The sequence below is a fragment of the Scyliorhinus canicula genome, chromosome 13, assembly GCF_902713615.1.
Source record: "Scyliorhinus canicula chromosome 13, sScyCan1.1, whole genome shotgun sequence".
NCBI lineage: Eukaryota > Metazoa > Chordata > Chondrichthyes > Carcharhiniformes > Scyliorhinidae > Scyliorhinus > Scyliorhinus canicula.
Window position 1 is genome coordinate 78719592 of NC_052158.1, and position 24680 is coordinate 78744271.

The 24680-nt window shown below is 44.9% G+C and overlaps 1 protein-coding gene across 6 annotated transcripts in view; it reads left to right on the plus strand.

Annotated features, from left to right (window-relative positions):
- Nucleotides 1–24680, plus strand: part of ppp2r3a (protein phosphatase 2, regulatory subunit B'', alpha) — a 468043-nt gene that overhangs the window by 415477 nt on the left and 27886 nt on the right. For all 6 annotated transcript variants that reach the window (XM_038815671.1, XM_038815670.1, XM_038815673.1 and 3 more), the window contains 2 exons: nt 11234–11308; nt 19848–19934. In XM_038815671.1, coding sequence (XP_038671599.1) covers nt 11234–11308; nt 19848–19934 — 162 coding nt within the window. The remainder of the gene's footprint in view (nt 1–11233; nt 11309–19847; nt 19935–24680) is intronic.

The following is a 24680-nucleotide window of genomic DNA, read 5'->3' on the forward strand; positions in this document are numbered from 1 at the left end:
AAAATGATCCCCAAAGATCGCCTGATTTTCCCCATTTTCTCTCTGGATAAATCCTTGCTGCAATACAGTATATGACCACATGAGGCTGATATTAAGGCTGGTGTCGTGGACCTTCTTGCCTCCCTGGGTCACCGTCCAGTCACCGTCACTGACACAGCCTCCAGCAGCCAATCCCGCTTCTGCTGCAGCTGATAGGCCAGGTTAATTAGCACCTGCACCTACAACTGAAGAGTTTAAAAGAAAAAAGTCAATTATCTTTAAATTTATTTCCTGCAGATATTCCTTCTGCACAAAGTTTGTTTCCAGCAGTACTTTGTGATCTTTTTTCCAGGCTTCCATCTCCCACCCAAAACCAAGTGACTGCTGACTGGAATATGTTTCCACAAGTACCCCCAGTCAGCAACCCATAGCCGGAGTACTCCAATGTACAGAATTAGCAGATAATTCCTCTGTATCCTTTGGGGATTTCCCCACCTTTCAATTGGTCCATTGTCACAAAGCTGATTCATGCTTGCCCCATTCTGAATTCGACTCTGGGGCGACGGGTGTGGGTTGGGAAGTCCATTCTTCCCAGTCAGGGGGAAAATGAACCTGTTCAATACAGCTCATAGGAAGCACAGAGTCAATGATCACATAAAGAGAATGACTTTAGGGTCAATGTTCTGAATCAGATGCATGTTTATGTCTGCCACTGTTACCATTGTCAATTAACCTTGAATTTCTATCACTGTTGGTTGAATTTCTTGTTAATCTTGTTGATGTCTGTTGAATTTCTTCTGCTCTTAAACTTGTCAATCAGATCTGTGTTTAAAGTTGTGCTGTGTGTGCATGAGGGGTTTGATGTATATCCACATTATGGGAGGATGTGATAGCAGTGGAAAGGTTGGAGAGGAGATTTGCCAGTATATTGCCTGGGCTGGAGAATTTTAGTTACGAAGAGAGATTAGATAAACGTGGATTGTTTTCCTTCGACCAGAAGAGGCTGAGGGGGGACATGATCGAGGTTTATAAAATTATGAGTGGTATAGATATAGTAGATAGGAACAAGTGTTTCCCCTTGGTGGAGGGATCAATGACCAGGGGGCATAGATTTAAGGTAAGGGGCAGGAGGTTTAGAGGAAACGTGAGAAAAACCTTTTTCATCAAGAGGGTGGTGGGGTCTGGAACTTGCTGCCTGAAAGGATGATGGAGGCAGAGACCCCAATAACATTTAAGAAGTATTTAGATGTGCACTTGTGACAACAAGGCATACAAGGCTATCGGCTAAATGCTGGAAAATGGGATTAAGTGGTTGTTTTTGGCTGACAAAGACACAATGGGCCGAAGGATCTTTTCTGCTCTATTACTCTATGACTCTTAAGGATGCAGCATCTCACTCCAGATACCCTTCCTGGTAATGTGCTGAATCCTGTGAGCCAAGGATCATGTGAATTAGGAGCAGGGGTAGGCCATTTGGCCCCTCAGGCCTGCTCCGCTATCACGGTTGATCGGATTGTGGCCTCAACTCCACATTCCCACCTTTTTCTCCCCCCCCCCCCCCCCCCCCACACCCCACAGAAAGACCTTGGACCTCTTTGTTGGTCAAGAATCTATGAGGGATGTATTTATGTTTAAACAATCACCAAGATGCACTTCGGATAATTGCACACCGCAAGTCTGAAATTTTCTATCTGAATCCAAAAATCTCCTGTATGGATCCAATATGAGAAAGAAAATGACAGACCTTCGGAAAGCTGACAAAGTCAGGCGACCCAATTGCTCTCCATTCCAAGTAGATGCTCCAAATGCGCATGGTACAAAGTTTTCCCTTGTCGCTTGTAAATGGTTTTTTTCTGCTCCCTCAGTCAGATAACTAGGTAGCTTTTTCAGTATTTGCTATGCACAATCCTAGTGGAGTTCTACAACCTTCCAACAAAACTCATCTTCAGCAAACATGCACTTTTACTTCTGCATCCAATGAACTGCAGGATGAACCGGGACATTACTGCACGCGTTCTCAAAACCTAGAACATCTGAACAACTATCTCTCCACCTACAGGATAAACTGGCTCATAACTGGAGGGAGTAGGGGCCCAGCTGCATAAAAGCTGCAAATTGTCGTGTTCTTAGCTGCCTTCGAAGAGGTATATTGGATATCATGGGGGGTTTGAGAACATGGAGTGAGTCGGGTAGGTTGCAACCAGAGGTCTCCTATGTGAGTACCATCTGCTTATTCTTCAAACTTTCCTTCTGCTCACTCAGCAACTTTCACAGAATCATCATAGAATCTCTGCCGTGCAGAAGGAGGCCATTCGGCCCATCGAGTCTGTACTGGCTTTGGAAAGCGCACCTCCTTAAGCCCACACCTCCATCCTATCCCTGGAACCCAGTAACCCTACCTAACCTTTTGGACACTAAGGGGCAATTTAGCTAGACCAATCCACCTAACCTGCACATCTTTGGGCTGGGGGAGAAAACTGGAGTACCCGGAGAAAATCCATGTAGACGTGGGGAGAAAGCGCAAGCTCCACGCTATTACCCAAGGCTGGGATTGAACCAGGGTCCCTGGAGCTGTGAGGCAGCAGTGCTAGCCACTGTGCCACATGCCTTCCTGTACAAAGAAACCACGTAGGGACATGCCCAAAAATAACGCTATCGCTGTTTCTAGGCAAGTTGTGCACATTGTAACATATGCCCGGCGGAATGGCGGCATGGTGGTTAGCACTGCTGCCTCACAGAGTCAGGGGGCTCGGGTTCAACAGGTTCAATTCAGGCTTTGATTGACTCTGTGTGCAGTTTGTACGGTCTGCGTGGGTTTCCTCCGGGTGCTCCAGTTTCCTCCCACAGTCAACATTCATGCTTGACCACATGTCGCAGGCGGAACACCAAGCCCCACTAACTGTCATGACTAATCCTCTGTTAAATGCTAAATTACTTCCAATCAGCTGCCTTCTTAAATCCACGCTTGGAAGAGTGCCCCTCGCAGGCCTGGTGCTCTCCTAAAGTCCTGTCTCACTCCCTCTGGTTTTCTGGCTTGAGGAGGAAGGAGGGATGGAAACACTACAGCAACGTAATATTTGAGGCTATTCCATTCTTTGGCAGTGGGTCCTCCTAAATCCCCTTCCAAGTTGTGGCGACTGCACTGCTTTCTCCCAGATTGCCTTTCAGTACTATCCTCTGGTGAGTACTGGTAGCGGACCTGGGTAGAGTGGTCTTTTTGGAGGATCTGTGAACTCGATGGGCCGAATAGCCTCCTGCACTGTAGTGATTCTATGTCGCTCTTGTGTGTTTGTAGCTGACGACGACAACCAACTGACAGTTCTAAAGGCAAAAAAGAAACCAGCACCTCGCAGGACCGGGCATTACGTGTGTAAGCACTAACACAGCTACATCAACTGAGGACTCAAATAATGAATTTTGAGAGAGTTGTGAGGGCACACAAATATTGGTGATTTTGGAGAAATATGCTGGTTGAAAAGGCCAGCTTCATTCTTCCTCAGCCGCATCACGTTTGAATATTCTAATTATTAATCTGTCCAAAAGAATCTCTCACAATCCAGCTACGAGTGCGGACAGTGGTGAAGTCCGACCAGTTTTACAAGACTGCAGTCTTACTGTAGAATGCTTGTAAACTGTGACCATTAATAGCAGAGGCCCTTGTAATACAGATTTTCATTACCTTGGGCAATCACACAAGAATGCTTACAGTAATACATTAGGGGTTGTCTCAGTTGGTTGCACTGGCACAAAAGAAAGGATTTGCATTGATGTAGCATATTTTAATCATCTCAGCACATCCCAAAGTACATCTCATTATTTACTTTTGAAGTGTGGCAGCCATTTTACCCACAGCAAGGGGCCTACAAACCTCAGTGATCAGATAATCGGTTCTGTTGGTTGATGGTAATTTCAGACCAGGAGAGCTGCCCTACTTTTTTTAAGATAGTGCCTTGGAATCTGTTTGCATGGGAATGGGCAGTAATTTAGGAGTAGGGCAGCACGGTGGCGCAGTGGTTAACACTGCTGCCTCTTGGCGCCGAGGTACCAGGTTCGATCCTGGCTCTGGGTCACTGTCCATGTGGAGATTGCACATTCTCCCCGTGTCTGCGTGGGTTTCACCCCCACAGCTCAAAGATGTGCAGGGTAGGTGGATTGGCCGTGCTAAACTACCCCATAATTGGGGGGGGAAATAATTGGGTACTCTAAAAAAATTTTCTTTAAATAAATGCTCTGTGCCCACCTGTCACTGCCCATGTCCTTGCTCGTTGTGGAAATCTAAGAAAAATCCTGTTGATTTGAAATTCCTCCATCTGTTGAAGCACAGATTGCTCCACTTGGTTTTTCCTGGCAGTTTAATGAGACGTTCAACCCTCCGTATTCTATTATAAGGTTTATTTTATATTAAGTGACACAAGGTTGTTTTTATTTCCCTGAATTTTTTTTCTCCTCCTCCATAATTTTACTTTGCTAAAACTTGCCTGCCTCACTTCCACCACCACCCCAACCTATTAAACACATTGAAAAACATTTTGAAGTAAATTATTTAGCACGTCAACTTGAGAATGGTGTTTCTGACTACTTGTACAAATGTGACTAAGATATCCATCAATTGGCATGTTGTCGGAGCTAGAAATATGCAACTCAGGCATGTGATTGACCACTAATGCGAGCAGACCATTATCACAGGTTCCAGAATGCTGTAATGTAGTTAGGCAAACTGTCCTTTTTAAGTAGTCCTTCAATAGGGCTTTAGCTGCAGCGACAGATAACAGATCATCTTCCACAATGTTGCTGTGAAGTGCGTTAAATAAAACTCTGGACTGGTAGAATTTTCCACTGATCATATTACAGCACATTTCAAAGAGGAGGCTGTTCAGTTTTTGCTGGATGTGGAATCAAATATTCACATTTGCCAAAATATTTATTACATTCCGGTCCAGCCGTCCCTATGATGTTGATGACAGAAATGTTAAATGAAGAGGAGGAAATGCTGTGATTAAAATAGAAATTGTGATCCAGGAGAACGAAGTATAAAATTAGGAAGCTAGTACTGAATTTTGTCCGAATCGGAATAATCCATGTTGGTCAAATTCAGGTCAGTTCATTGTCCTGAATATTCTTATTTTAGATTTCAGGGGCGGGATTCTCCGGTCAACCCGCCACCTGTTTCTCGGCGGCGCACCATTCGCTGGCGACGTGAATATCTCTTCCCGCCGTTTGTCAATGGGATTCCCCATTGAAGGCATGCCACTGGGAATAGAGAATCCCCACGGCTGGAGAATTCCGGCCCATAAAAACACATGCTGGTCAGTTTAAGCACGTATAACCTCAGGATATTTTTTTACTCTTGCCTTCCTTCTTCCAGTAGTTTGTGTCCTATTTCCATGTGGAAAGATAAGTGCCTTTATCCTGGCCTGTGCCACCAATACTGTAAACTCCAGTAATGAGACTAGCAAGAGCAGATGCAGACAAATGTACCCCTGAGCCATTGCTGAGGAGCTCCTAGCACAACTCTCAACAAGTGGAATTATGATATGAGCTCATGTTCTGTTACGTCTTTTCATAGATCATCAATTTTTCATGGCAACCTGCTACCTTTGCTTCCGAATTTTATCACAGGCCTTTAGTCTATGAACTGGTAATCCAAAGTACAAACTACTGACTTGGAGATGCACATTCAAATCCCACTGTAGCAGCTGAGAAAATTAAATTAGTTTATTAAATAAATCTGGAATTTAGGAGAAAAAATGGCATCAGCAATGGTGACCATGAAACTCTAAAATTGTCATGATCACATGGAGGGCATCTTCCATCATGTCACGTGACCCTAGCACTGTGCTAAATGGGATAGATTCAGAGATCTAGCAGCATAAGGAGGAGCAGTCGGCTACCGATGGCAATAGACTCACTGCAGTCTGTAACACCAAAGTCCAGCATATCTCTTCCTCAGCCAATACCATTAAGCTAAGGGACTGAACCATGTTCAATGGGGACTGTGGCACAGCACATCAGATGCAGCACTAGGTATACCTTTAAGAGAGGTGCCACAATACAAGACCACGTGCATCCTATAGACCAAGCTAAGTGGTCTCACAATCAACAGACCAGGAAACATTTCTGCAGTCCTGCCACATCTAGTCATGAATGACAGTGGATATTCAAACCACTAACATAAGGTGGAGGCTTCTTGCACATCCCATCTGCTAATATTGGAACCCAGCACATCACTGCAAAAGATAAGACTGATGCATGTGCAACGATTTTCAGCCAGAAGTACCAAGTGGATGATCCACCGCAGCCTTCTCCTGAGGTTCCCAGCTTCACAGGAGACAGTCTTCAGCAATTTGATTTGCTTCACATGATCTTATGTAACAGCTGAAGGCAGTGGATGCTGCAAAGCGGATATCTGGCTGCAGAGCTGAAAACTTGAGCTCCAGAACTAGCCTCCGTCCAAGCTGTTACATGCAACTAAAACGCTGGCATCTACTTGACCATGTGGAAAATCAAAACCGGCCAATTTCCACCCCTCCGTTTACTCTCAATCATCAGAAGCACCTTGCAAAGGTTATTCAACAGTGCAATCAAGCAGCAGCAGATTTCACCAATTTCCTGCTCACCAATGCTCAGTTTTGTTTCTGCTAGAACAGGGGTGGGCAAACTGCGGCCCGACAAAAGTTTTTATGCGGCCCACCAATGAGGTGCCCAGAATCATAACCGGCATTTTTGAAAAGCCGCTGAAGTAAATGCGCTTATTCAATAAGCGCATTTACTTCAGCGGCTTTTCCCCGGCGGCTTTTCAAAAATGCCGGTTATGATTCTGGGCACCTCATTGGTGGGCCGCATAAAAACGCGCATAGTGGGTGGATGAGTGGGGCTGTCTCATTGGTCGGTTTAGTTGGGCGTGCGACCAATAGGAGTCCAGGTTATAAATAATAAGCCTTATTATTGTTTGTAACCTGGACTCCTATTGGTCGCACACCCAACTAAACCGACCAATAAGGCAGCCCCACTCATCCACCCCACTACGCGCGTTTTTATCGTTGACTCGGCCAGGCTGTGCTTCTGTCAGTGTTAAGGATCAGCACAAGCAACTTGACACCTGATTTCAACAAACTGGTAAATGACTGCAGTCAGATGCATCATTCTCATTGACATTGTTCTGTTACTTACTGAGTTACTTTGTTTTTCAAATAAATGTGCTTTTTTTTCTTTAAAGACCTTTTATTTTGGCTATTTAAAATATTAATTATTTTACTTAATATACTATGCGGCCCTTTAAAATTGTGAATTTCTGAATGTGGCCCTTGCACGGAAAAGTTTGCCCACCCCTGTGTTAGAACAACTCAACTCCCGACACCACTATAGTCTTTTGCCAAACATAGACAAAAGAGCTGAATTTCAGAGCAACTATCCTTGAAATTAAGGCAGCGCTTGGCCAAGTGTAGCACCAAGGACCCTAGTCAAACTGAAGTTAATAAGAATAGCAGGGGAGGCCAGAGTGAACTCTCCACAGGTTAGAGTCATAGCTAGCAAAATGAAAAATGGCTGTGGTGGTCTTTGGATGTCATTTAGCTCAGACCCAGAACATCACTGTAGGAGTTCCATATCATCCTCGGCCCAATCATCTTCAGTTACATCATTAATGACTTTCCTCCCATCACAAGGTCAGACATGCGTATGTTTCCTAATGATTGCACAGTGTTCAGTTCCATTTTGCAACTCAAACGTAATGAAGTAGCCTTTACCCATATCTGGGGTGGAGGTGGCACAGTGGTATTGTTGCTCGACTAATAATCCAGAGGACCAGAGTGGACCCAGGTTCTAATCCCGCCATGCCATATCAATAGACATCTGGAATTAAAACTCCAGTGCTGACCATGAAACCATTGCTCATAAAAGCCCAAATGGTTTACTAATGTCCTTTCGGGAAGAAAACCTGGTCTGGCCTACATGTGACTCTTAACCCACAACAATGTGCTTGACATTTAATATCCTCTGCAATGGCCCAGCAAACCACTCCACTGTATTCAAACACGACAAAGGAATGAAACCATCGACCTAGGCACCGGAACAACAACAGCAAACACAGCCCTGTCAACATTGCAAGGTCCTCTTTACTAACATCTGGGAGCTTGTGTTGAAATCGCGAGAGCAGTCATAGTGTCATTCAGCACAGAAAAGGCCCTTGGCCCATTGAGTCTGGGCCAGTCAAAATCAACCACTTAACTATTGTCATCCCATTTCCCAGCACTTGGCCCACAGCCTAAAAGGCCTTGGGATCGCAAGTGCACATCTAAATACTTATTAAATGTTCTGAGTGTCTTTGCCTCCACCACCCTTTCAGGCAGCGGGTTCCAGACTCCCACCACCCTCTGCGTAAAGTTTTTTCTCACTTCCCCTCTAAACCTCCTGCCCCTTACCTTAAATCTATGCCCCCGGTCATTGATCCCTCCACTAAGGGGAAACGTTTCTTCCTGTTTAGTCTGTGCCCATCATAATTTTTTAAGTATAAATTTAGAGTACACAATTATTATTTTTTTCCTATTAAGGGGCAATTTACCATGGCCAATCCACCTAACCTGCAAATCTTTGGGTTGTGCGGGTGAAACCCACACAGACACAGGGAGAATGTGCAAATTCCACATGGAAAGTGACCCAGAGCCGGGATTCAAACCCTGGTCCTCAGCGCCATAGTCCCAGTGCTAACCACTGCTCCACCGTGCTGCCCTGCCCATCATCATTTTACACATCTCAATCAAGTCTACCCAATCTCTCTTCATAACTAAAACTCTCCAGGCAACATCCTGGAGGTAAATCTCCTCTGCACTCTTTCCAGTGCTATCACATCCCTCCTGTAATGTGGGTTCCAGTACTGCACATAATACTCTAGCTGTGGCCTAACCAACATTTTATACAGTTCCAGCATAACCTCCCTACTCTCAAACTCTATGCCTCGGCTAATAAAGGCAAGTATAACATTCTTAACCACTGAATGCATCAACTCTGCTACCTTAATGGATCAGTGTACATGCACACTAAGGTCCCTCTAATCCTCAGTGCTTCCCAGGTTCCTGCCATTTATTATATATTCCCTTGCCTTGTTTGTCCTGCCCAAGTGTATCACCTCACACTTATCCGGATTGCATTTGCAACTGACCAGCCCATCTATACCCTCCTATAATCGAATGCTATCCTTCTCACTATTTACCATCCAATCAATTTTTGTGTCGTCGGCAAATTTACTGATCAACCCTCCTACATTCATATCAAAATCATTTAAGTAAACAGACTAGACATGGAATCGTACCTTACAGATAATATCCGAGACACCACCATCACCATTCCTGGATATGGCCTGCCCCGCCGACAGGACAGACCCAGCAGACATGATGGGAGGGAGGGAATTGCTCTGGGAGTGCTCAACATCAACTCTGGACTCGAGCATGGGCAAGGAAACCACCTGCTGATTACCATGCACTGGATCCCTCAACTGATGAATCCATACTCCTCAATGTTGAATGCCACTTGGTGGAAGCACTGAGGGTGAAATGGGCACAGAATTTACTATAGATGGGGGACGTCAATCAAAGAACAAAGAAAAGTACAGCACAGGAACAGGCCCTTCGGCCCTCCAAGCCTATGCTGCCCATCTAAACTAAAATCTTCTACACTTCCTGGGTCCATATCCCTCTATTCACATCCTATTCATGTATTTGTCAAGATGCCCCTTAAATATCACTATCATCCCTGCTTCCACCACCTCCTCCGGCAGCGAGTTCCAGGCACCCACTACCTTCTGTGTAAAAAAAAAACTTGCCTCGTACATCTCTAAACCTTGCCCCTTGCTCCTTAAATCTATGCCCCCTAGTAATTGACCCCTCCACCCTGGGAAAAAGCCTCTGACTATCCACTCTGTCTATGCCCCCTCATAATTTTGTAGACCTCGTATCAGGTCGCCCCTCAACCTCCGTCGTTCCAGTGAGTAGTACATTTGCACTGCCCCCTGCGACTGCCTGGGGAGGGGGCTTCAGTTGAGGAGGTCTGTGCAGAGGGTTCATCATGTGGGCTGGTGCCATCTCAGTGTATCGGGGAGTTGGGGGGTGATGTGCATGGCCTCTGTGGGGGGGGGGTGGGGGGGGGGGGGGGGGGGGGGGGACCCTCAGCAAGTTCCAGTTGCCCGGTTCTCATTTTAAAACAGCAGTTGTAAACCTCGCCGAGGTCACGTCAGGTCAGTGAGGGGGAATTCCTTTTGTAGGGGGAACAGTATAGCGGGGAAGCCCACTCATGATATGCTATTGTACTGAAATGAGGGTTCCTACCTTCACTGGAAAGGGCTGGGGAAAATCTGAAAACGAGATCCCACCGGCGAGATTCTCGTTTTCCAGCTCATAAGAACATAAGAACTAGGAGCAGGAGTAGGCCATCTGGCCCCTCGAGCCTGCTCCGCCATTCAATTAGATCATGGCTGATCTTTTGTGGACTCAGCTCCACTTTCCGGCCCGAACACCATAACCCTTAATCCCTTTATTCTTCAAAAAACTATCTATCTTTACCTTAAAAACATGTAATGAAGGAGCCTCAACTGCTTCACTGGGCAAGGAATTCCATAGATTCACAACCCTTTGGGTGAAGAAGTTCCTCCTAAGCTCAGTCCTAAATCTACTTCCCCTTATTTTGAGGCTATGCCCCCTAGTTCTGCTTTCACCCGCCAGTGGAAACAACCTGCCCGCATCTATCCTATCTATTCCCTTCATAATTTTAAATGTTTCTATAAGATCCCCCCTCATGTTGCCATTTGCGCTCATGGAGAACATGGGCGCAAAACCCCCTCCAGGAGAAACTTTGTTTCTGGTGGGGAAGTTCAAAGGCCAAAGAGAAATGACCTTAAAATGAGAGAGACAGGTCATTCAGGAGTGAAGTTCAGAAGCATTTTCTCACACAAGTGGTAGTAGGCATCTGGAACTGTAATCCCCACAATTTGGTTCTGGGTTAATTGGAGCTTTCAGAACTGAAGGTCAATAGACTTTAGTTGGGTGAAGGCACCAAGGGGTCAGGAACAATGGCAGGCAAATGGAGTATTGCTACAGATCATCCATGGTAGAGTTGAGCTTGAGTAAATGAATGGCCTCCTCCAGTTTCTTCTGTTTCAAAGTCGCCATGATCTACGCAATGCTGAGTGAAGGCAATGTTGATTTTGCCAGTTGACCATATTCAGGCATAAAGGCTAACTTTATGTTTTAAATGTCTTTCCCAGGATATCGTGGATACACATCCAGGTCTAACGTTTCTGAAGGATGCACCAGAATTCCATTCACGCTACATTACCACGGTAAGATCAGGTTGGATACATTTCAAGATGGGGCTCCTAAACTCAAGGGAATGATTTGAGGGAATCTACAGCCCCAAGGTGGACATCTGTCGATCTGGCAACTGTTTTCTCTATATTTGTAACTTATTTAAGTTGATCTATGCAATAAAAATAGTTTTCTGCAATGATAATATTTTGATATCTTTGGATTTAGACATTGACCTTCAGAGGCTAGGTTCCCAAGAATGTGTTAATATTTGCAGAGTTTCCCAATAGATTAAGGTTTGATAACTGTATTTTTTCAAATTTCATACTTAGCACTAGGCTGTGAAATAGTTCCTGTGTTCTGAAGCATGGTCTGATGATTATTTTTTAATTGTACTGTCACTTCACAATGAGGCTATTGTTTGGAAACAATCTGAAATTGAGTCTTCCATGCTATTGTTCAGAAAGATTTGAAAGGACTATATCAGTGAGTCAATGGGGAGCTTTTAGAGGAATAGTTTCTTAAGCATTCTTCTCCAAGGCCTTCACTGGTCACAATGCATTACATGGTACAGCCCTGATTACTCAATTGTGCTGTGTTTTAAACGATGGTTGAAGTAGGTTTGCATCACATTGTGTCCCTTGTTTGCAAACTCGGTAAAAGTACTGTTATCATGATGGCTCCACCCTCCACTTTTAAAAGTCAACAAAGAAAACTCTTTCCGTGACATCTGCAGGAAATTTTACAAGAGCAGCCACAAGCCTCTGAATATTGAGATTTGACCCTTTCACGCCCTAAAGGAGATCAGCTGTATGGGTTGATATAATTCACTTTCCCAGTGTGTGTGGCTGATCACTAAAGGCTTGGTCATTTTAATTTAAACACGCATTATACACACAGTATAACCCTCAGTGGTGCAGTGGTTAGCACTGCTGCCTCACGGCGCCGAGGACCCTTGTTTGATCCTGGGTTACTGTGTGGAGTTTGCACATTCTCCCCGTGTCTGCGTGAGTCTCACTCCCCGCAACCCAAAAAGATGTGCAGGGTAATTAATAATCTTTATTGTCACAAGTAGGCTTACATTAACATTGAAATGAAGTTACTGTGAAAACCCCCGAGTCGCCACATCCGACGCCTGTTCGGGTACACGGAGGGAGAATTCAGAATGTCCAAATTACCTAACAGCATGCCTTTCAGGACTAGTGGGAGGAAACCGGAGCAACCGGAGGAAACCCACGCAGACACGGGGAGAACGTGCAGACGGTTACTTGGCCACGCTAAATTGCCCCTTAATTGGAAAAAAGGATTGGGTACTCTAAATTTTATTTAAACAAAACACACATTATCAAAACAAAGTGGGAGGAAGAGTTGGGAGAGGATATGGCGGAGGGGTTCTGGTGTGAGGTGCTCCAGAGAGTGAATGCCTCCACCTCGTGTGCGAGGTTGGGGCTGATGCAGCTGAACGTGGTATACAGAGCACACCTCATGAGGCGAGGATGAGCCGATTCTCTGAAGTAGAAAATATGTCTGAACGTTGCGCAGGGGGGGGTCCCCGCTAATCACGTTCATGTGTTTTGGTCCAAAGCTAGAGGATTACTGAAAGGAGGTTTTTACGGTAATTTCTAAAGTAGTGCACGTGAAACTGGACCCGGGCCCCCAGGAGGCCATATTCGGAGTGTCGGACCAGCCAGGGTTACAAAGAACAAAGAAAATTACAGCACAGGGACAGGCCCTTTGGCCGTCCCAGCCTGTGCCGATCCAGATCCTTTATATAAATTTGTCACTTATTTTCCAAGGATTTGCGTTCTCTGTTCCCCACCCATTCATATATCTGTCTAGATGCATCTTAAATGATGCTATCGTGCCCGCCTCTACCACCTCCGCTGGTAAAGCGTTCCAGGCACCCACCACCCTCTGCGTAAAAAACTTTCCACGCACATCTCTCTTAAACATTCCCCTTCTCACCTTGAAATCGTGACCCTTGTAATTGACACCCCCACTCTTGGAAGAAGCTTAAATCCACCCTGTCCATACCTGTCAAAATTTTGTAGACCTCAATCAGGTCCCCCCCTCAACCTCCGTCTTTCCAACAAAAACAATCCTGGTGAACCTCCTCTGCACCCTCTCTAAAGCATCTACATCCTTCTGGTAATGTGGCGACCAGAACTGCACGCAGTATTCCAAATGTGGCCTAACCAAAGAACAAAGAAAATTACAGCACAGGACCTGCCGACTCTTGTACTCAGTACCCCGCCTGATGAAGGAAAGCATGCTGTATGCCTTCTTGATCACTCTATCGACCTGCATTGCCACCTTCAGGGTACAATGGACCTGAACTCCCGATCTCTCTGTACATCAATTTTCCCCAGGACTCTTCCATTGACTGTATAATCCGCTCTTGAATTGGATCTTCCAAAATGCATCACCTCACATTTGCCTGGATTGAACTCCATCTACCATTTCTCTGCCAAACTCTCCAATCTATCTATTTTTTGCTGTATTCTCTGACAGTCCCCCTCGCTATCTGCAACACTGCCAATCTTAGTATCATCTGCAAACTTGCTCATCAGACCACCTGTACCTTCGTCCAGATCATTTATGTATATCACAAACAACAGTGGTCCGAGCACGATCCCTGTGGAACAGCACTAGTCACCCTACTCCATTTTGAGACACTCCCTTCCACCACTACTACTCTGTCTCCTGTTGCCCAGCCAGTTCTTTATCCATCTAGCTAGTACACCCTGAATCCCATGCGACTTCACTTTTTCCATCAACCTGCCATGGCAAACTTTTTATCAAACGCCTTACTGAAGTCCATTTATATGACATCTGCAGACCTTCCCTCATCAATTAACTTTGTCACTTCCTCAAAGAATTCTATTAGGTTTGTAAGACATGACCTTCCCTGCACAAAATCATGCTGCCTATCACTGATGAGTCTATTTTCTTCCAAATGTGAATAGATCCTATCCCTCTGTATCTTCTCCAACAGTTTGCCTACCACTGAAGTCAAGCTCACAGGTCTATAATTCCCTAGATTATCCCTGCTACCCTTCTTAAACAAAGGGACAACATTAGCAATTCTCCAGTCCTCCGGGATCTCACCCGTGCTCAAGGATGCTGCAAAGATATCTGTTAAGGCACCATCTATTTTGTCCCTTGCTTCCCTCAGTAACCTGGTATAGATCCCATCCGGACCTGGGGACTTGTCCACCTTAATGCCTTTTAGAATACCCAAAACTTCCCCCTTATGTCGACTTGACCTAGAGTATTTAAACATCCATCCCTAACCTCAACATCCGTCATGTCCTTCTCCTTGGTGAATGTCACCCATTTCCTCTGACTCCACGCATAAATTCCCTCTTTTGTCTTTGAGTGGGCCAATCTTTTCTCTAGTTACCCTCTTGCTCCTTATAAACGAATAAAAGGCTTTGGGATTTTCCTTAACCCTGTTAGCCAAAGATATTTCATGACCCTGTTTAGCCCTCTTTATTGCGCGTTTGAGATTTGTCCTACTTTCCCGATATTCCTCAAAAGCTTCATCAGTTTTAATTCGCCTAGATCTTGTGTATGCTTCCTTTTTCATCTTAGCTAGTCTCACAATTCCAGCCGTCATTCATGGTTCCCTAATCTTGCCATTTCTATCCCTCATTTTCACAGGGACATGTCTGTCTTGCACTCTAATCAACCGTTCCTTGAAAGACTGCCACATTTCAAATGTGGATTTACCCTTAAACAGCTGCTCCCAATCCACATTTCCTAGCTCCTGCCAAATTTTGTGGTATTTGGCCGTTCCCCAATTTAGCACTCTTCCTTTAGGACCACTTTCGTCTTTGTCCATGAGTATTCTAAAACTTACGGAATTGTGATCGCTATTCCCAAAGTAATCACCAACTGAAACTTCAACCACCTGGCCGGGTTGGAAACAGGTGCGGAGGCAGATGTTGTAGCCTAGCCTTGTTGATCGCCCGAAGGCGGATCCTGATGGGTTGGAGGGCAACCTCTGTGCCCTAGCGTGGCGGGGGGACCTGTTGGAATCCTTGACTCTTGAGAAGGTTAAGTTTGAAGTGAGGGGATGGAGGGGTTCTACAATCCATGGGCATTATTCATTCTGCACTTTGAAGAACTGGATAACATCGAACATTAGTTTTGGGGGGGGGGGGGGGGGGGGGGGGGTTGCCGGGAGGGGGGCTGTGTGTGTTAATGGTGGCTATGGGTGATTCCTGATTCCTTTTTGTCATTTGTTTATGTGAACATGCGGGCTAATATTTGGGGTTTGGTGGGAGGATGGGATCGTTGTTATTGATTTGGGAATTGACATATTTGTTACTGATTATTGTTTATTGTTGGGGCGTGTAAATTTGGGAGAAAAAGGAGAATAGCATTTTTTTTTAAAAAAACATTATTTATTTTCTTTTGGTTCGCATGTTACCGTGAGTCTAAATTTAGTCTTCCGTTGTAGATTAAAATGAATGAAGTGGGTACAAATTCAGTCCCCAAATCTACAGGGATCCAGTTTTCACAGTAGAACAGTATTTATGGGAAGCGCGGTAGCACAATGGTTAGCACTGTTGATTCACAGCACCAGGGTCCCGGGTTCAATTCCCACTTTGGGTCACTGTCTGTGAGGAGTCTGCACATTCTCCCTGTGTCTGTGTGGGTTTCCTCCGGGTGCTCAGGTTTCCTCCCAAAAGTCCCGAAAGACGTGCTTGTTAGGTGATTTGGACATTCTGAATTCTTCCTCCGTGTACCCGAACAGGCGCCGGAGTGTGGCTACGAGGGGCTTTTCACAATAACATCATTGCAGTGTTAATGTAAGCCTGCTTGTGACAACAAGAAAGATAAAGATTATATTTGCCACTTGCACACCTAGGAGTAACTAATCAAAGGTAGTAATGGTGAGAGCAGCCTGTCCAGGAAATGCCTTTGTGAATGAGAGATCAAAGAATGGTCATAGCGTAGAATGAGGGCAGTTAGCCCATTGAACCTTTGCAGGCTCTCTGGAAACTTACCTCAGGTAGTCCAGCACCCCCATCCTCCCCTGCGATTTGTTCCCTTCATGCACTTCTCTATTTTCATTTTCAAAGGTTTGATTGCATCAACTTCCAGGCGATGCATTCCACAACATAACCGTTCACTGCATATGGTGTTTTTCTTCATATCATCTCTGGTCCTTTAGCCAGTTAACTTAAATTTGTGCCCTCTGATTCTTAATCCTTCCAGCAAGAGGAATGGTTTCTCTCCATCTACTCTGTCAAGACATTTCGTGATTTTGAATGTGTGTCAAATCTCCTCTTGACCTTCTCTGCTCTGAGGAGAACAACTTCATCTTTTCCAACCCACCCACTTAACTTAAGTCCCTCATTCTTGGAACCATTCTCATAAATCTCTTCTGCGCTCTCTGTAAGATCTTCCAGTTCTTCCTAAAGTGTGGTGCCCAGAATTGGACATGATACTCCAGTTATGGCAAATCTAGGGCTGGATTCTCCGTTTCTGCGGTTATGTGCCGATGATGGTGTGAGAACTATGGCGTTTTACAAGCCAAAATTGGTGCTGAACCCTCACCGATTCCGGGACCGGTGAGGGGCTAGCAGCAGCGCCGGGTAAAAGTCTCAGCTCCCATGCAAAAACAGCCAGAGAATGGCCAGGTCCGTGGGCGCGCATGCGCACGGTGACGACCTGCAGTGGTCGCGCCTTACAATGTGGCGCTGGCCATGCACAACCGACCTGCAAAATACGGTCCCACAGGATAACCCCTGCCCGTCCCCCCCAGCCCTCGGAGAAACCCTCCGGGCCAGTAGCATGGCTCCCGGACGACTGTGGCAGTGCTGGACACAGTCTGCGGCTGCCACGCCTGGTTCCCGACCATTCAGACCACACGTCACCGCACGGTCAGGAAGTTGGCGCATCGGGGGCAGAGCATCGGGAGAGGGCCTTCCAATGGTGTGCCATCGCCGTTCCAATGGCGTGCGGCGCGACGCGATGATGCCATTTTGAAGGGGGCGGAGACTTGAAAACCGGCACCGCCCCCGATTTGGGCATCGGAAGGGATTCTCCACCCGATTGCCGATTACGATATCCTTCCCCTAGTGTTTTTTTGATGTTGATAGGGTGTGTGGCCCAGCAAGAGGGGAGAAAATGGAAAATACGTATGTATAATAGGCACATAAAATCAAAGATAAATACAATATCGAAGTGCAACATTGATTATTGTTACACAAAAACTGGGTCGCAATATTTGCTGGACTGTGATAACCGGCATAATTTTTCTCTACCCTTGTTCTGATTATTTTCCGTGACATTTTGCTCTCCTATTCTAAACCAGGAAAATATTTGGTCCTGCTTTGCATATGTTGGTATTTGATGGTTTATTATTCAGCTTGAAGGCATATTGTTTAAACTACCATTGTTCCGAAGTAGTCTATCCTTCCAAAATTCTCTGAAGGTTAAAAATTAAACTTCATCCAAGTCCTGCCTTCCATAAATAATATTCCTTTGTTGAGCTGTGTGCTTGTTCTGCATTCTGTCTTTGTCTGTAACTGTCAGCCAGATGACTATGATTGATGAATGCAGGTCACGTAAATTGCATTCTGTAGCATTAGCCCAAGTACGATTCATGAATTGACATTGCCAAATCTTACCTTCCCTCCACTTTAACTTCGCTACTAGACAGTACCCTTGCAAACATACATATAAACATAGAAAAGAGAAGCAGGAGACGGCCATTTGGCACTTTGACCCTTCTCTGCCATTCATTATGTTCATGGCTGACCATCAAGTTCAGTTCCATGATCCCGCCTTCCCCATATTCCTTCATCCCTTTCGCCCCACAAACTATATCTAATTCTTTCTTGAAATTGCACGATGTTTTCGTCTCAACCACTTTTTATGGTCGATTCACCATTCTCCGGATGAAGAAATTTCTCCTCCCCTCAGTCCTAAAAGGTTTACCCCTTATCCTCAAACTATGACCCTTAGTTCTGACACCCCCACCATCAGGAACATTCTTTCTGAATCTACCATGTCTAATCCTGATAGAATTTTATAAGTTTCTATGAGATCCCCTCTCACTCTTCTAAACTCCAATGAATATAATCCCAACTGATTTAGTCTGCCCTCATATGATCATCCTGCCATCCAGGAGTCAGCCTGGTAAAACATTGCTGCACTCCCTCCATAGCAAGAACATCCTTCCTCCGATAAGGACCCCAAAATTTCACACAGCACGCCAGGTATGGCCTCACCAATGCCCTAATTGCAGTAAAACATCCCTATTCCTATACTCAAATCCTCTTGCTATGAAGGCCAACACAATATTTGTAGTGAATACACTACAAATTGGGAGGTTGGGAGCAGTTGGGGTGGTTGTATGGAGAGAGGTAGCTGGCATATTTGATCTTCCACGGGAGGCTACAGAAGTAGATCTGTCCCAGTGATTGTCAGACTGGATAATAGGCTATCAGTGGCAGAATTAAGGACCAAAGAAATAATTGTCAAAGATGCAGAATTCTGCCAATGTACTTGAGGAGTTCATGGTTAAGAAGAAGACTTCCTTCCACAAGATACCTCCAATAACTTGAGCAAATTCTCTAGGTGATGAGAATATTACTGGACTGAGAGTCAAACTCAAGTGCCTTCATTTGCAGTCCAGGGTGAGCCTGGGTTAACCTGTAGTTTAACACATAGTTGCCGTTCAGTTTCATGTGTGCTTTAATTTTAACATTATATTTAAATATTATGTGGTAAAATAGTTTTCCACCTGTTGACTATAGATGGAAGTTGCTATTGGTATGTTTCTTCTTACCCCCTTTCGAGACCGCCAGCCATCAGGAATTGACCACTAGAGCTGGGGTTGCCAATATCCCGTGACCTGATTTATCCTATATCTCCCTCCGTTGCCTTTGTAATGACGCGGCAAATTAAAAGCTGCTTCTTTAACACAGTGTGTTAGTTTCTGCCAAATGGTATGGATGTTTCCCGGTGTCCCCTAAAATGTAACGAGATCCACCTCAATGACACAAAACACCAATCTCAATAATGGAAGGGGGGGGGGGGGGGGGGGCAGGGGCAGGGGCAGAAGGATTTTGAGATCCTGGCATCAAAGAAAAATCAGATTCACGTGACTGTCCCCAAAAAAAGAAAAGAGCTGACAACAGTAACCACTTTTGTATGCATGAGTAAGTGCGAAGGATTTCCAAATTAGCATGTCATGGAAAGAGTGAGAGTGCTCCAAGGTGATCTCTATCCTATGATTCTCCTTATTAGGTAGATAGTGTGTTATTTGTTTCCTTGGTGTGCGAATAATGTTAATCCCTTTGTTAAAAAGTCATAGTGAGGTGATTTAAAATAGAATGGTAATTTCTCCTTCGAGGCCAGGCTTATTGAATGACGCTCGAGGCTGGCAAGGCTATCCTGTCTGTTTTATAGGATATCTGTCTATAAGCTGAAGCATGTAACTGTGCTGCCAATTTTCCCTTTCCCTTATCTCCTGGTAATAGGGGGTGTCTGATTTGTATTCACTTCTGCTGTAATGAGGGTTATTTATGGTTTGTCACCTGTTTACTTCCATAGGTCATACAGAGAATATTCTACACAGTCAACAGATCCTGGTCTGGCAAGATAACACTGACAGAGCTGAGGAAGAGCAACTTCCTGCAAGTATGTAAATCTTCCACGGGAGGCTACAGAAGTAGGTCAAGATTTGTCCCAGATTAGGGACCAAAGAAATAATTGTCAAAGTTGCAGAATTCAGGGCAGCACGGTGGCCTAGTGGTTAGCACAACCGCCTCACGGCGCTGAGGACCCGGGTTCGAATCCCGGCCCTGGGTCACTGTCCATGTGGAGTTTGTACATTCTCCCCGTGTCTGCGTGGGTTTCGCCCCCACAACCCAAAAATCTGCAGAGTAGGTGGATTGGCCACGCTAAATTGCCCCTTAACTGGAAAAAATAATTGGGTAATCTAAATTTATAAAAAAAAAGTTGCAGAATTCTACCAATGTACTTGAGGAGTTTGTGGTTAAGAAGAAGACTTCCTTCCACAAGATACCTCCAATAACTTGAGCAAATTCTCTAAATGAAACAAGAAGTGGCCATTTTACTACATCAGCTCCAATTGTTCCTTTGACCAAATGAAATTGCCCAAACATTGGTTCCACCACATTTATTAAAGTGTGTCAGCAATACAACTTAAACCTTGTCAAATAAAATAGATTCAAGAAGACAAAACCCCAATTGTAATTTCACGAATTCATTCAAATATTGTAATTAACCTAGTTACATTTTGGCAGTGCAATGGTTCCAACAGCTTAAAGCTTTTGATCCTCAATGTCCAGATTTGTCCTTTTGATTCATAACTAGACATGTCGCTCATGAAGAAAGCTTTCCTTGGTATTCAGTTCCCTTTTGCTATCTGAGTGGCCACAGTTAGAAATGTTATACAGCACCCTGCCAACAAAGGCACGAGCTGCAGAAATCAACATTGGACAAGCATCTTTATTGTCCATATTAGTGTGGGATTATTGATGCAGTCTAACAATTCAAATTCTATTTGAAAACATGCTGAGCGAGATGGTGCTGGAACCAAGGTTTTGTTTTTTAAAATGTTTTCCCACAAACCTGCTGGAAGTGTTAGCTAATGACAGGGACAGCAGGATTAGCACTGCTGGCAGAATCTTACCAGGCATATAAAGGAGGTTTGAAGGCAGGAGGATGGGGATTTTCAGAAACTCTTGCATCAGGGCAGCTCCTTGATGTGTTCCAGAGCTGAGTGGCTAATTATCAGCAATCAAGGGCCCACTTAAAAGCAAGTTGATGATGCTGCCAGAATTGGTACTAGCGGATGGGTCCCCAACTCAAGTAGGTGCCTGTCAGATTCCTGGAGGTAGACTCCTAGTGACAGGGGCGTCCCTTTACTCAGCACACACCTTGTCCCCATTCCATCCTTCACCCCCGCACCTCCCACTACACAACCACTTACCCCTGCACCTCCTCACTTTACCTTGGCCTCCCCCTGCCTCCCCACTCTCCCTCCCTTCCCCATGCCTTCCCCATTTCCCATCCCTACCCCAACCCACCTTGAGGCCTAGGTGCCGGAGGACTAAAGATACAGACACAGGTCATCCTGTGGAAAGCCCCCACCCCACCACCGCACTGATGCCTGGCAACCGTGGATGCACTTACTAATGCCAAACGTTCAAGTTATCTTGAGATGAGACTGCCAGCTCTAATTGGCCCACCCACCTATTTAAAAATAATCCCGCTTGCTAAAGCAATTACTTACAATTTGATATTGTTTAAAAAATGGCCGCCAGGAATTACTCACCAATCAGCTGTGCCCGTTGGTCCCACGTCACTTTCTGACCTGTGATGTCACCTCTGAAAGCTGCTGTTGCGAGCCCCGATGGTCTCCGTTGCAAGGCCACCGCTCGGCTCAGTCACAAAACTTCAATTGAAGCACTCTACAGCAGCCCAAAGTAGCACTCCAGTGCAAACAAATAAGCAGGATGAATAATGGGTACCAATATTGCAGTGTATTAGATTTCCAAAAGACATCGATAAGGCGCCCCATTACTGCACAAATTCAGAGCTGGAGAAGGCAAGGGCAAGGGGAGTCACATAGCTGTCATCAGGAGTCTGTACAATAGCTACCCAGAAGCTAGAAGTGGTTTTAATTCAGCTAACATTTTATGGGTAACTATTGATCTAAGGCAGCCAGAACCATCCAAAATTTGCAATTGAAATCGCATTTTCGGATGGTTCCCAGTGCAGGACAATTTCCCATTGGAAGTTTACACTTGCTGGGCAATTGCCATGCAATATCTACCTGGGAACATCCGGGATATTGTCCCCAGCACATCTTTAGGGCGCCCCCACCTGTTACATTGCCTGAAGTTACGGCTGGAGGCCTGAATTACTCAACCTCTCTTCATGACAAGCCCTGCATCCCAGAAATCGGCCAAGTGAACCTTTCCTAAACTGCTTCCTAGTCAATGATATCTTTCCTTAAGTAAGGAGACCAAAACTGTACGCCGTACTCTCTGTTCAGTCTCACCGATGCTGTGTACATCTGTAGCAAGACTTCCCTGTCTTAATACTCTAACCCTCTTGCAATAAAGGCCAACATTCGATTTGTCTTCCTAATTATTTGCTGTATACTAACCTCTCATGATTCATGTACCAGGACATCCAGATCCCTCTGTACCACGGAATTCCACAATCTCTCACCATTTAAATATTACTCATTGGAGTTGAGAAGAATGAGAGAATCTTATTGAATCGCACAAGATTCTGAGGGCTTGACAGGGTAGATGCTGTGAGATCATTTTCCCTAGAACTAGGAAGGCCAGCATAAAATTAACAGATCTCCCATTTAAGATTGAAATGAGGAGGAATTTCTTCTCTGAGGGTCCTGAGTCTTTGGCATTCTCTTCCACGGCGTACTGTGTAGGCTCAGTATTGGATATATTCAAAGCTGAGTTAGACAGATTTTTGAATGATAAGGGAGTCCAGGGTTATGGGGGACAGGCATGAAAATGCAGTTCAGGCTACCATCATATCAGCCATGATCTTATTGAATGGCCGAACTGATTTGATGGGCCAAATGGCCTACTCTTGCTCTTATGAATCAAACAGAAATAGAGATAGTGAAAGAAAGATTAGATTAAGAGAGAACAAAAAGAAACAAAAGAAAAGTAAGGATAAATGTAAAATCATATAATTTGACATTTTTTAAATCTCCAAAAATTCGCAAGCTGAAAGAATAAGACTTCATACTTTTACTTAATCACATTCTGAGCAAGAGATTGATTGGCAGTTACCAAAATAATCATGTTGTAAAAAAATGCTTACACTAACTAGACTTCGCTTTCTGTGATGAGTTTCGTGGGCATTTAGCTTACAAATGCAACAACTTCATGAAAATCCCAACTGGGGTTAAGTATGAAATGCCATTTTCACAAAGCAATGTAAATAAGCAAGCACCTTGTGGTGATTCACAGTTCACAAGGTGCGTCTTCCTCCTCACAAGTTACTGGCCAATTTGCACTTTAATGATGGCCAGTACCATTCACAATGCCAGTTGTTATTTTATCAAAGTCTAACCCATTGCACAAGCTTGTGATTCTCCACGGTTAGTTGTTTTCCAGCAAATTGAAATTGGTACAAAGAGGGTTCCACTGAATAAAAGATTGTTCTTTTGACCTTGGTGCTGCTTAACATCTGTCTGCCCAGGAAGCCGATCATTAATTTTGTTTTCATTATTCTTTCATGGGATTTGGGTGTCATTTGCAAAGTCAACATCCGTTGCCCATCCCTAATTGTCCTTGGTCTGAATGACTTGCTAGGCAATTACAGAGGGCAGTTAGTCAACCACATTGCTGTGGTTCTTGAGTCACATATAGGTTACACCAGGTAAGGACGGCAGATTTCCTTCCCTAAAAGATATTAGTGAAACAGATGGGCTTTTATTTATTTATTTATTTTTAATATAAATTTAGGGTACGCAATTAATTTTTTCCAATTAAGGGGCAATTTCGCGTGGCCAATCCACTTAGCCTGCATATCTTTGGGTTGTGGGAGCGAAACCCACACAAACACGGGGAGAATGTGCAAACTCCACACAGACAGTGACCCAGAGCTGGGATCGAACCTGGGACCTCGGCGCCCTGAGGCAACAGGGCTAACCCACTGCGCCATCGTGCTGCCAGATGGGCTTTTATGTCAATCAATGATAGTTTCATTTATAAGGGTCAGTGATGGAGAACTGAATGAAGGCAGCTGTCCTGTTGCTCTTGTAAAGAATGAGAGGCAAGAGAAGAAGGAAATCATTTCCATACATGTTCATCATATGAGAATGATAATCTTTATTATTGTCACAAGTAGGCTTGCATTAACACTGCAATGAAATTACTGTAAAAAGCCCCCAGTCGCCACATACTGGCGCCTGATCGGGTACACGGAGGGAGAATTCAGAATGTCCAATTCACTTAATAGCATGTCTTTTGTGACCTATGGAAGGAGGGAGGAAACTGGAGCGCCTGGAGGAAATCTACGCAGACACTGGGTGAACGTGCAGATTCCGCACAGGCCGTGACGCAAGCGGGAATTCAACCTGGGACCCTAGTGCTGTGAAGCAACAGTGCTAAAGTGCCGCTCACAGGCTCTCCAGGTGCCACTAGGGAGCACGATGCGGCCAGTAGATGGCAGTAGAAACCACCTGGCAGCCAGTATTCCTTACAAGATCTACCAGTACCTCGTGAGGTGCGCAATCAGGATCCTGCCCACAATGGGTGCGGCCAAGCCTCAATAGGCAATTTAGTGTGGCCAATCCACCTACCCTGCAAAGCTTTGGGTTGTGGGGGCGAAACCCACGCAGACACGGGGAGAATGTGAAAACTTCACACGGAC